The following is a 12,384-nucleotide window of genomic DNA, read 5'->3' as shown; positions in this document are numbered from 1 at the left end:
AAATCCTAGGCAATCAGTCAAGGTATTTGTTGAAATACTATCTGTAGCAAAGATGCAGGCTACAAAATAAACAAGCAAAAATCAGTAGCATTTCTATATAATGATAACAAAATCTAAGAGGGCAATAATAGAAAGGGAAATATTATTCAAAATAAATTTTAAAAATGAAATAATATATATTTGGGGATCAATCTACCAAAGCCCACAAAATACTTGCATAGATGCAATTACAAAATGCTCTTAAAGAAATAAAGAACAACTTAAATAGCTGGAGTCATATTCAATGTTTGTGGCTGGGCCATGCCAATCTAATAAAAATGACAATACTGTGGAATTAATTTACAATTTAAATACTGTCCCAATCAAACTATAAAAGGGACACTTCATAGAATTCTACAAAATAATAGCAAAATTCATTTGGAGAAACAAAAGATATCATATAAAAAAGGGTAGGAATGGGGGTGGGAAGATAGCACTTTCAAGGTATATTATAAATCATTTGGTATTAGTTTAAAAATAGAAAAGTAAGGGGGCAGCTAAGTGGTATAGTGGATAGAGCACCTGCCCTGGAGTCAGTAGGACCTGAGTTCAATTCTGGCCTCAGACACATGATACTCACTAGCTGTGTGACTCTAGGCAAGTCACTTAACCCTAATTGTTGCATATAAAAAAAAGTAAACAAAAAAATAGAAAAGTAAATTAATGGAGAATTAGATTAAACAAGGGAGATGAGAGAGTCAGAAAAAATGGAACTCAGTAACCCAGTGTTTGATAAATCCAAAAACAAAAAAAAAATTCTGGTAATTGAAAAAAACAAGAGATAACAATTAAAATTATTTTTTAAAAACCTGGAAAGACTTACATGAACTGATGCTGAGTGAAGTGAGCAGAACCAGGAGAACACTGTACACAATAACAACATTGTGCAATGACCAACTTTGACAGACTTAGCTCTTCTCAGCAATGCAATGATCTAAGACAATTCCAAAAGACTCATGATGGAAAATGCTATCCACACCCAGAGAAAGAACTATAGAGTCTGAGTGCAGATCAAAGCATACTATTTTCACTTATTTTATGTTATTTCTTTCTCATGGTTTTTCCCTTTTGTTCTGATTCTTCTTTCACAACATGACTAATGTAGAAATGTTTAATATGATTGTATATGTATAGCCTACATCAGATCGCTTGCTGTCTTGGAGGGGGGAGCAGGGAGGTAGAGAGAAAAAAAATTTTTAACTCAAAATCTTATAAAAGTGAAGGTTGAAAACTATCTTTACATGTGATTAGAAAAAATAAAATACTGAGTAGAAAAAATAAAAAATAAATTTAAAAAATAAAATGTAAAAAACCCCCAACTTTTCAATTTCATCAGATTCCCCCAATTAATCCCCAGTCCTTACAAAGCAGAACCCAGAAAGGACATTTACTATTCCTACGATAATGTAAATAAAAAGAACAATAAAATGAAGTTGTTGCTTAGTCTGTATATGACTCTTCATGACCCCATTTGGGATTTTTGGGGCAAAGATACTGGAATGGTTTGCCATTTCCCTCTGCAGCTCATTTTATAGATGAGGAAACTGAGGCAAATAGAGTTAAGTGACTTGCTCAGGGTCATATAGCTGGTAAATGTCTGAGGACAGATTTGAACTTGGGAAGATGAGTCTTCCTGACTCCAGGTCTGGAACTCTAACCACTGCCATGTAGCTGCCCCATAATAATGTAAATGAAAAGAACAATAAAATGAAGGGGACCTTGTAATTAAAAGGACCCTCCCTCCCCCAAGAGGTGGGGAAATGTGTATCCATTGTTTTGTTGGACTTGGGTATGGAATATTGCATATACTGTCTCTGGGGTGATTGTTTGGGTTATTTTTTTCCTCCTAACTATGGGAATTGGGGAGGGGCGGAAAGGTGAATATCTAAAAATGACTATGATTTTTAAAACAAAGAATACCCATCAACCTTTTCAAATAAACTCTACCTGTTTTCTTAGGCCAAAATCAGATCCCATTCCATCCCTTTAAGTAGACTCCTTTTCTCCCTTTCTTTGAATTCCTATCCATTTATAATTGATACTATTAGCCAGTATCTTGAGTTAATACTATCTTCTTAACTAGATATTTAACTCTTTGAGGGCAGGTTCCACATTTTATACTTTGGAATTCTCAGGCTGGAAATTTGTGTCACTCTGTCTTTTTGTGGGTTCTGCTGCTTTAGAATTTGTTTAGAGCCATTTTTTTTACAGGTGTTTGAGGGAAGAGCTCAAGCAAGTCACTGCTTTCACTCTGCCATCTTGGCTCGGCCCCACACTTTTGTATTCTCCTGTAGTATCTAGGTGTCTAAGCACTTAGTAGGTGGGTAGGTGTTAACCTGACTGTGATGATGTCAACTCCCTGCTATAAATAAATGCCTTCTTCTCTTTTCAGATGGTCCAGTCTCTGGGTTTTGCCATCTACCGAGCTCTGGACTGGGGGCTGGATGAGAGTGAAGAAAGGGAGCTCAGTCCCCAGTTGGAGCAGCTCATTGATCTAATGGCCAATAGTGATTCTGAAGACAACGGCTGCGGAGCTGCTGACGAGGGTTACGGGGGGCAAGAGGAAGAAGAAGAATCCTTTGAGGGCCCCATGAGAAGCATACGTTCATTTTCCCAAGTCATGAGGATGTGCTCCTCCCGCCTGACAGATTCCAGAGAGGCCCAACCTCACTATCAGGCTGTGTGCCGGGCCCTTTTTGTAGAGACAGTAGAGCTGAAGGCCTTTCTCACCAAGATCCGGGAGGCCAAGGAGGTAGGTTGAATGTAATGGTTGAAATGTTCTCATTCATTCAACCAGCTTTGATTGTTTACTATGGGGGCACAGAGGCTGTGGTCTTGTGTTCTAGTTTGGGAGGCAGGGGTATATATAGAAACAACGAAAGAATGATTCTATAGCGAATACACGGAAGTGGAAAGACCAGTGGACTAGGGGTGAAGAAATTGACCATTAAATAAAATGAGTGACCTTGACCAGCTCATTTAACCTATCTAGGCCTCGGTTTCCTCATCTTTAAAATGAGGGAGTTGGACAAGAGTCCTTTTGTTACTTAATTTGATGATTCTAATATATAAAAGAAAAAGTAATCTAGAAAAGCAATCTAATGGAAAGGGTACTAGACTTGAATGTCTGTTCCAAACCTTGGCTCCACAATTGATTTGATGACCATGTCACTTTAGGAGAAGCTTCTAACATGTCTGGGCCCCAATTTTATTCTGAGATAGTCTGGCACAGCAGATGGGCACCAGACAAGGAAACCTGAATTTAAATCCCAATTCAATCAATCAATAAGTACCTACTAGGTGCCAACCACTGTGCTAAGTCTTGACTCCAAAAACAAGCCTCTTTCCACTCTAAGAACTAAGAACAGAAAATACTAATAAAATTTGAGAATGTCCTCCCATTACACAGATAATACTAATAAAATTTGAGAATGTCCTCCCATTATACAGATAGACAATTGAGGTAGAGGGCCACTAAGCATGAACTTTGAGCTTTTGAAAAGGGAATTTGTATTTGCTGTTCCTGTCACTATCTTGGCTCTTTTGTGGCTAGCACACCTTGATATTTTCATAGTGGAAATGATTAGATTAAGCTCCTTGAGGTCAGGGACTATCTTTTGCCTATTTTTGTGTCCCCTGTGTTGAGCACAGTGCCTGGCACATAGTAGGTGCTCAGTAACCACATATTGAATTGAATTGAGTTGGGAAGAACAATAGATTTTAGAATCTGAAGATCTAAGTTAAAATCCTGACTTTACCATTTATTTCTTTTCGTGACCTCAGGCGAGTTGATTCACCTCCTGGGTGTTTCCTGATATATGAAATTGGTTGGACCAGACTAGGTCTCTCCCAGTTCTGAGCTCCAGTCAGTTATCCCAAATGAAGCCCAGACCACATTCCCTTATCTCCTCTGGCTCTAAGGAATGATCTACAAGATTGGGTACCCTTTGGCTGATTGGGCAGGGAATCCCCAGGTAGGGCTGTTCAAAAACAGAACTACCACCCAGTCTGAGTCTCTTATCACAGACAGTATAGTTTTACTCAAAGACACTATTGTTCCAAAGCTGCCCAACCTCTTTTCTGAGCTATGCTACCCATCTGGCTAATTCCCGGTTTCCCTCAGCATCTTGGCATTTGGTTCCAGAAGACGAAGACGTACATTTCAGACACTTTCTGTGATTAGAGGATGGTCAGAATCCCTTATCCTCCTTTATCACTCCCATCCCCAGTGATCTGTGCTTAAGGTTAAGTTGGCATTTAAGGCTCCAACCTACCTTAATATCACACTCTTCCCTTTTACCCAAGCTATGCTCTAGCCCAGAGGTATCACACACTAGCCCACAGGCCAGCAACACTCTTTAGGGCAGTTGAACCAGACTGAATTGTCATAGGGAAATATCCAACAAAATAAACAAATAAAATAAACAAAAATACAACAAAATATAGATATTACATTGTAAAACTAAATTAATATGTGACCTGCAGAGATCTTTATATACAGATTAACAATGCCCTTTCTATTTGATTTTGATACCATTGCTCTAGGCCACTTGGCCCATTCTCTAACCTCAACTGCCATTTTGGATCATTCACACTTAAGGCTCCCTTTTCCCCGCACCATGCCTGGAATGTACCTCCCTTCACATTTGACCTTATTGAAATATATCCTTTGCTTCACCACCCAAGTTAGGGTCTACCCCTCCATGAAATCTTTTCCTTTTCTCTCAAGGTAAAAAGTAAGCCCTTTCATCCTCAAATTTCATGTAGCACTTATCACATTCTGCCATGTGATCATCATACTGGTCTACATAACCTTCTGCATGCTGGCCCTGCCCCCATTAGATTGTAGGTGCCTCATTGGCAGGGACCTTATCTTATTTAGTTTTTGTATTCCTAGCACTGAGTATAGTACCTCATAGGTGCTTCATAAGAGAGGTATATTATTCATTTTGTATTTTATATTCCCAGCACTTAGTCCAGTGGTTGTCATATTGTAGGTGCTTGATAAATTTTTATTGACTTTTTATTGGGTATGTTGGGAAATGAAGGTAATATAGCAACAAAAGATCAGTTTAAAGGTTTAAAAGAAAATAAATATTTAAAAAACCAACACTCATTGCTCAGGAAGATGACAACAGATACCAAAGCTGCCTGAACCAGCTGAGGACTAGAAGATTAAGAAGACAGAGAAGCTTGTTTTGTGCTTGGGAATCAAGTCTAAATCAAGTCATAGTTAAAAGGAGCTACAAGGCTAAGGGACAGAAACCCCACTCTCCCACTTCTCACGGGGTGAGGGGGAAAGTGAGAAAGAAACCATGACTCTTCTAACATCCCCAGCTATGAGACAAAGGGTTGGGATAGGGATTAATTTAGTGGTTTCTGTCCACATTCCCAGCTCAGAGGCTGCAGCAACAAAGCCTACTGATTCTCACTTGGGAAGGCAATGTCACAACTTCTCAGGTTCTCCTCACAATACTGTTAGTGTTTCCTAATGCCCTAAGCACCGGTTTGGGTTCTTCTTTTCCCAGAATCTGCTTGGTAATGTGTTCTTGGCATCTCAGGCCTTATTTGTTAGGTAACACCCACCTAGGTCCCTTAGGTAATTATTCATTAGTGAAGGAAACTCTAAGCTCTTAGGGGCTACAGTAAGATGATGCCCAAACTTTAGAGAGCCATAGGTTATTTTTTTTTTTTTACTATAAACTGGGGAATTTTTAAAAGCCCAGTGGTCTTCACCTCTAAGGGTCAGGTTTATTATTATGGAACCTGGAGAAACCTAACCCTCCAGGTTGCCATGGTTATCCTTGCCCTGTGTAGTGCCCAGCCTAATGCCCCACTTTTAGTACCTCTTCCTGGCCTGGTACTACTAGCCAGTGTGTGTCTGGCAGCCTCTCCCTGCTCCTATGCAGAGCATTGGACTGGAAGCTCTTAAAACCTGAGTTACCATGTGAACCAACCCTACTACTGCCTTCCTCACTATGAGAGATCTCTATTCTCTTAGATGGGAGCTCTAGGGGAGAAAAGAGGCCCGGTCTGGATGATCCCCTTCTCACTCAGATGTCTCCCCCAACTCCTGGTTGCTGGTCTCAGGTTGAAATGCCCACTTTTATCAGCACATCACGGGACTGTAGGAAGGCCAGTGTCTAGCATGGTAAGGAAAATTTGGCTAATTAGGGCTTATAGTAAGGAAGGTCAGCCCATGCTCTGCCATCAACTGAATGTGTTAATGTTAACTCAAGTGTTAATTTTCTCCAGTCTCTTTCCTCTGCCTAGCAACAAAGATAAACCTCCTTTTGTCCCCCTCTTCCTTCCTAATGGGCCTAGTTCTATAAGAGCCTGCTATGGGATTGTGTGTGATTGCAGATGCTGCTCAGATTTCGGGAGGATGAGTCCCAGGCAGAGAAGCCACAAGCTGACCTTGACAACCTTCGGCACAAAGACTGGGTAAGGGATGGCTATTTTTTCTCCCTAAAACCCTTACTCAGGCAGGGCACAGGGGAACTCTGGTTCAATCCTCACCTTGTTCTTTTTCTTAGAATAAGAATGACAGCCAACATTTATAGTGCTTAAAGGTTTGCAAGAACTGGATATGTGTTTATCACCACGCGGAAGGTGCTATTTATTTTTCCCCATTTTATAGATGAGGAAGTTGAGGCAGAGAAAGGTTAAGTAACTTGCCCCAGAAGCCCACAGCTAGGATGTATCTGAGGTAGGGTTCCAAATCCAAATTTTAGCATTCTGCCACCTGGCTTTCTCTCCTTATCTGCCACCTGGCTTTCTCTCCTTATCTCCAGCATTTTGTGATGGGAAGGGGTCTCAACCCTCTCAGTAGAGAGGGTGGGTGCCTGACTTTCAGTCTGAAGACCTGTGTCAGAATCCTGCCTCAGAATCTGGTCAGCTGTGTAATGCCAGGGGTGGGGAACCTGGGGCCTCCAGGCCACTGAGTCTAGGTTTTACAGAACAAATCCTTTAAGGGGATTTGTTCTAAGAAGTTTGGATTCAATCAAAGGCCATACTTCAGGACCTTTGAGGGCGTGTCCCGAGGCTGCCCACCCCTGGGCAAGTCCTTTAACAGCCTCAGTTTTCAATTTGTAAAATTGAATGTTCAGTTGTATTAACTGCCTTACAAGGTCACTGTGAAGAAAACACTTGCAAACCTCAAAGCTCTAAGTAAATGTGAATTGGTCATGAAGATGACCTGAGGGATCCCAGGTCTCAAGTTCATTTTATAGGATGAGGTGAAGGAACCAGGGATCTTTCCCCTGAAGAAGGCTAGGGGAAGGATAGGAAAGGGTGCCCCTTGGAAAGAAAGGGGCTACTACCAGAGTTAGTGGGTTCCCCCTCCCTGGAGGTCCTCAAGTCAAGGCTGGAAGGCCACTGGTCAGGTGCTGGGTAGACATGATTCTTTTTAGGTATGGGTTGGAACAGGTGACCCAGGAGAGCCCTCTCAAATCCAATGCTATGTTAGGGATGACCAGTGGCCACTTCAGTGGGAACAATGTTTTGTTCTCTCTGTGGGTTCTAGGCCCGGCTCTGGGTACAGCTGATGCGGGAGTTGCGTCATGGTGTGAAACTCAAGAAAGTCCAGGAGAAGCAGTTCAACCCCCTGCCCACCGAATACCAGCTGACCCCTTTTGAGATGTTGATGCAGGATATCCGGGCTCGCAACTACAAGCTACGAAAGGTCATGGTGAGTCCCTGGGACTCTGGGCCTGCTAGTTGCTAGGCCAGGGAGAGAGGTCACCTCTTGGGGCTCTCCTGAGCGATATCATTCTCAGGAAGTCTTGGTGTCGGGTAGGTAAGGTGAGAGAAATGGGAATGCTGTTGGTCATTCCCAGTCTGCTTTGGTGCCTCAGTTTCCCCATCTGTAAAATGGGGCTAGATCAAGAATATCCTCCCATTTCGTTAGTATTCCTAACACGAGTACACCATCAGATCTTCACTATTGACTCATCTCCCATGTACTCTGCTACTTCCTTTGTCCAGGTTGATGGCGACATCCCACCGAGGGTGAAGAAAGATGCTCACGAACTCATTCTGGATTTTATCCGTTCCCGGCCCCCACTAAAACAGGTAACCAGTTTTGCCTTGGGATCCTACTGTACTTGGCTATGCCCATTATCAAGAGGCAGAAGTGAGCCACAAAATTTTAAGAAGTTTCTTAATTTTAGAGTGTTTCCTAATCCTGGGACATGTGTCTGGCCATAGAAAATCTTCCTGTCCTTACAACAAGACTAATGTGAAATGTGTTTAATATGAATGTATATGTAGAGTCTTATCAGATTGTATGCCATCTTGGACGGAGGAGTGGAGAGGGGGGAAATTTTAAATTTAAAACTCAAAATCTTGTTGAAGTGAATGTTAAATTAAAAATAAATTAATTAATTTTAAAATTTAAAAGAATCTTCCTGTCCTGTTAGGTGAGGACCTGCTGTCTGGTCTAGCTTGAAATTCTTAGGGTAGTGACAGACCCTGAGGCTTGCTTTTCTCTCCAGTGCTAATATGGGAAGCTTCTTTACTTTTGTTTTCTGCTCTGGGAGGAAATAAGCCAACTGGTCAGCCCTCTATTCTGCATTGGATTGGAGGAAGAGGACAATAACACTATTCCAAGACCTTTTCCATGAAAGAACCTATTAATATTCCTCCAGGATGGGGACTAGATCAGCTGGCCACTATTGAAAAATATCCTATTTGAGGCCTCAAACACTATCTGTCTGATCCTGGGCAAGTCACTTTAACCTCTGTTTGCTAATAAATAGCACCTACTTCCTAAAGTTGTTGAAGATAAAATGAGATGATATTTACTGAAGTGCTTTGCAAGCCTTAAAGTGTTATCTAAATACTAGCCATTGTTGTCATTATCAATGCCATGTTATCCTCATCCTCATCATATTGTAAAAAGAAGATTGAAATCCTAATTAAGAGATCTTGGTTTGAATTTAATGACAATACTTCCTATCTAGGTGACTGTGGGCTGACCCAACTGAACCTTGTTTACCCTCTAGTAAAACAGGGATAATACCTGCACTACCTACAATACAGGATTACTGTGGGGAAAACCTCAATACTCTATGTAAATAGGAATTATTAGCCCTTTTCCTGGACACACCCAAGTTGGAGCTCTGGGAGATTGCTCTAACCACAACATACCCTCTGCCTCAATGACACAGGATTCTGTTTACTGCCCTCAGTGTTCAGATGGATCCATGATTTCATTGCTACAGGTGTTAGAACTCAGAAATGTCCATGCCTGCTCATCCAGTGGCCTCCCAATCCATTCTTCAGAGGTATTTTAGGAGCCTTCCTAGCTTCTCCCTGACATGGCAAAGATGACAGTGGAGTACATGGGCACCATGATATTAATTATATTTATAGGGTGCTTTAATGTGCACATTAAATCTGCACATTCTAACCTCTCAGAATTCTAGGTCATGTCTCCTATGTATCTGCTCTCTGCAGGTATCAGAAAGAAGACTGAGGCCCTTGCCCCAGAAGCAACGAACCCTCCATGAAAAAATGCTGGAGGAAATTAAACAAGAGAGGAAGCTACGGCCTGTGCAGGGCCCACACTGGAACTCTAAAGGTGCGGTACCCTTCCGCAGTGGAAGGTACACACACACACACACACACACACACACACACACACGTATCCCTCCTCAGAATTGGGGATATGTAGACAAAAGATAAAAAAGATACCTTATTAGGTTGGTCCCCCTATAGCAGTCTACTCACTCCAGAGATTATCACCGTCAAGAAACCATCAAATGGTATATTGAACCACTAGCAGAGTAGAAAGAGCATTAAACTGGGGGGAGGAGGGGTTTCCATTTTTTTAAGTCATAGAAACTTTTTATGTTTAAAAAAAATTATTATTCCATTTACTAAGGGCTTATGTGCTGAGCACATAAGGGATTTTATAAAGACAAAAAAGAGACAATAAATAACAAAACAAAATAAATAACATAACAAAGTAATAAACAAATAACAAAAAATAAATAAAAATAGATACCAAGTAAATTCAGGGCAGGTTGAGGAGCGCTGATGGTTGGAATGAGGAAAAAAAAGGAGTCCTTTAGGAGCAGATGGCCCATGAGCTGAGCCTTGACAGGAGAAGAAGGCTTCTAGAGATAGAAGCATCCTGGGTGATGGGGACAGACTAGAGGACACCAGTCCTTGGAACTTGTCAAGTGATTCAGCAACAGAAATGGATTTTTGATCAATGGAAATAATCCTATACAAAATGCACCATCATTTGTCTTAGCTCTGTACCCTAAGGACCACTGGGACTTTCCATCAGCCCTGCTGCTGCACCTTCCTGTATGTGTTGTATCCCTCACTAGAAAATGTGAGCTTGAAAGATGAGGCTGTTCACTCAACACTGCCTTGCACATGAAGTGATTACTTATTAAATGGCTTTTTAAAATTCATTCTTTAGGGGCAGCTAGGTAGCACAGTGGATAGAGCCCCAGCCCTGGAGTCAGGAGGACCTGAATTCAAATCTGGCCTCAGACACTTGACACTTACTGTGAGACCCTGGGCAAGTCACTTAACCCCATTACCTAGCAAAAACAAAATAAAAAATAAATCCATTCTTTATACAAAGGCGTAGGGGTGGGGGGAAGTGGGGAGATAGGAATGATAAGGATACTTTGGCTGTAATGTAGAGTATTTGAGAAGCAGTAACATAATCAGCATGGAAACAAAAGATAGATGCAGACCGGGAAGGGCTTTATGCCTAAAGGTAACAGAAATGCATGGAAGCTTCTTGAGTAAGAGACTTGATCAAACCTGTGCTTTAGGAAGAGCAGTTTGGCAGCTGTTTTTATGTGGAGGCAGAATTGACAGGCCTTAGATATGTGAGAAATTAAAGTTGATGTCGACTCCTCCATTGCTAGCCTGGTTCTTGGAAGAGTATTAACCAAAAGAAGGTGGATCGAGGGGGAAAGATAATGAATCCTTTTCCGGCTCTGAGTTTGAGATACCAGTGCTATATTCAGGGGGAATGTCTAGTAGGCAGTTGAAGCTTTGGGGAATTAATTGCCAAGAGATGCTAGTGAAACCCCTGGGAGCTGTAGAAATGGTCAAGAGATCACAGAGAAAGAAAAGAAGGCTCAGGACAGCCCTGGCATGTGCCCACATAAAACAGATGGGGATATAGATGATGATTCAGCAAAAGAGACTAAGAAAGATTGGTCGGACAGGTAGGAAGAGAGCCATGAGAGTAATGTCCCGAAAACCTAGGCTAATCAGTTAAACATTACACACCTACTAGGCAGTTGGATGGTACAGTGGTTAGAGTACCTGTTTATATCTATAGGGAGCTTCTGATAGCTATATAGAGGTGTCATAGTAATGGATAGTGCTGGGCCTGGAGTCAGGAAGACTCATCTTCCTGAGTTAAAATCTGGCTTTAGACACTAGCTGTATCTGGTAGGTGCTGAACAGTCATTTCAGTCCAATTCATGACTCCATTTTGGGTTTTCTTGGCAAAGATACTGGAGTGGTTTGCCATTTCCTTCTCCAGCTCATTTTACAGATAAGGAAACTGAGCCAAACAGGGTTGAGTGAGAAAACCTGGGTTCAAAACTTGCCCAACTAAAACAAGTAACAAGTGGCCAGGTCAAGTAATTTTACCTCTCTGAACCTCAGTCATCTTTAAAATGCTGATAAATATTTATGCTACCCATCTCACAGGATTGTTGCAAGGAAAAAAAGGTTTAAAGTTGTTGTCACATCCCACTCTTCCGTGACTCTATTTGGGGTTTTCTTGGCAAAAATACTAGAGCCCTGAGCTCCCTTCAAGGCTCAGCTCACATGCCATCTGCTCCTAAAGGCCAACCTGCCCCCATATTTACATGGTATCTACTTAGATGCATATGTGATATTTCCCTCCAGTCAAATGTAAGAGGCAGCGATTGTCTCATTTTGTCTTTATAGAATCCTTATTATGTGTTTGGCATAATAGAGGCCCTTAATAAATGGATGAATGGATTACATTACTTTTTTTAACATAAAAGTTTCCATGACTTAAAATTGAAATCCCTCAGTTCAATGCTCTTTCTACTATGCTAGTGGATCAATATACCACTTGATGGTTTCTTGATGGTAATAATCTCTGAAGGGAGTTGATTAATAAGGTCAAATGCTATAGATGGCTCAAGAAGGATAAGAATGGAGAAAAGGCAATAGCAAGGTCCTTGGTATCTCCTGAAAGAGAAGTTTAAGGTGAGAAGTGGAGATAGAAACCAGATTGCAAGGGGAAAAGTGAATGGGAAGTGAAAAAAAAATTGAAGGTGTATGTGTGTGTGTGTGTGTGTGTGTGTGTGTGTGTGTGTGTGTGTGTGT

The 12,384-nt window shown here is 41.4% G+C and overlaps 1 protein-coding gene across 1 annotated transcript in view; it reads left to right on the top strand.

Moving 5' to 3' along the window:
* Positions 1–12,384, top strand: part of SPIRE2 (spire type actin nucleation factor 2) — a 57,606-nt gene that overhangs the window by 31,008 nt on the left and 14,214 nt on the right. Inside the window, exons 3-7 of the mRNA XM_027846030.1 lie at positions 2,432–2,791; positions 6,403–6,483; positions 7,565–7,729; positions 8,026–8,112; positions 9,499–9,622. Coding sequence (XP_027701831.1) covers positions 2,432–2,791; positions 6,403–6,483; positions 7,565–7,729; positions 8,026–8,112; positions 9,499–9,622 — 817 coding nt within the window. The remainder of the gene's footprint in view (positions 1–2,431; positions 2,792–6,402; positions 6,484–7,564; positions 7,730–8,025; positions 8,113–9,498; positions 9,623–12,384) is intronic.

Source organism: Vombatus ursinus, unplaced genomic scaffold (assembly GCF_900497805.2).
Source record: "Vombatus ursinus unplaced genomic scaffold, bare-nosed wombat genome assembly UNPS02005286.1, whole genome shotgun sequence".
Lineage (NCBI taxonomy): Eukaryota > Metazoa > Chordata > Mammalia > Diprotodontia > Vombatidae > Vombatus > Vombatus ursinus.
The sequence above is the reverse complement of the archived record's forward strand: the minus strand, read 5'-3'. Positions and strand labels throughout refer to the sequence as shown.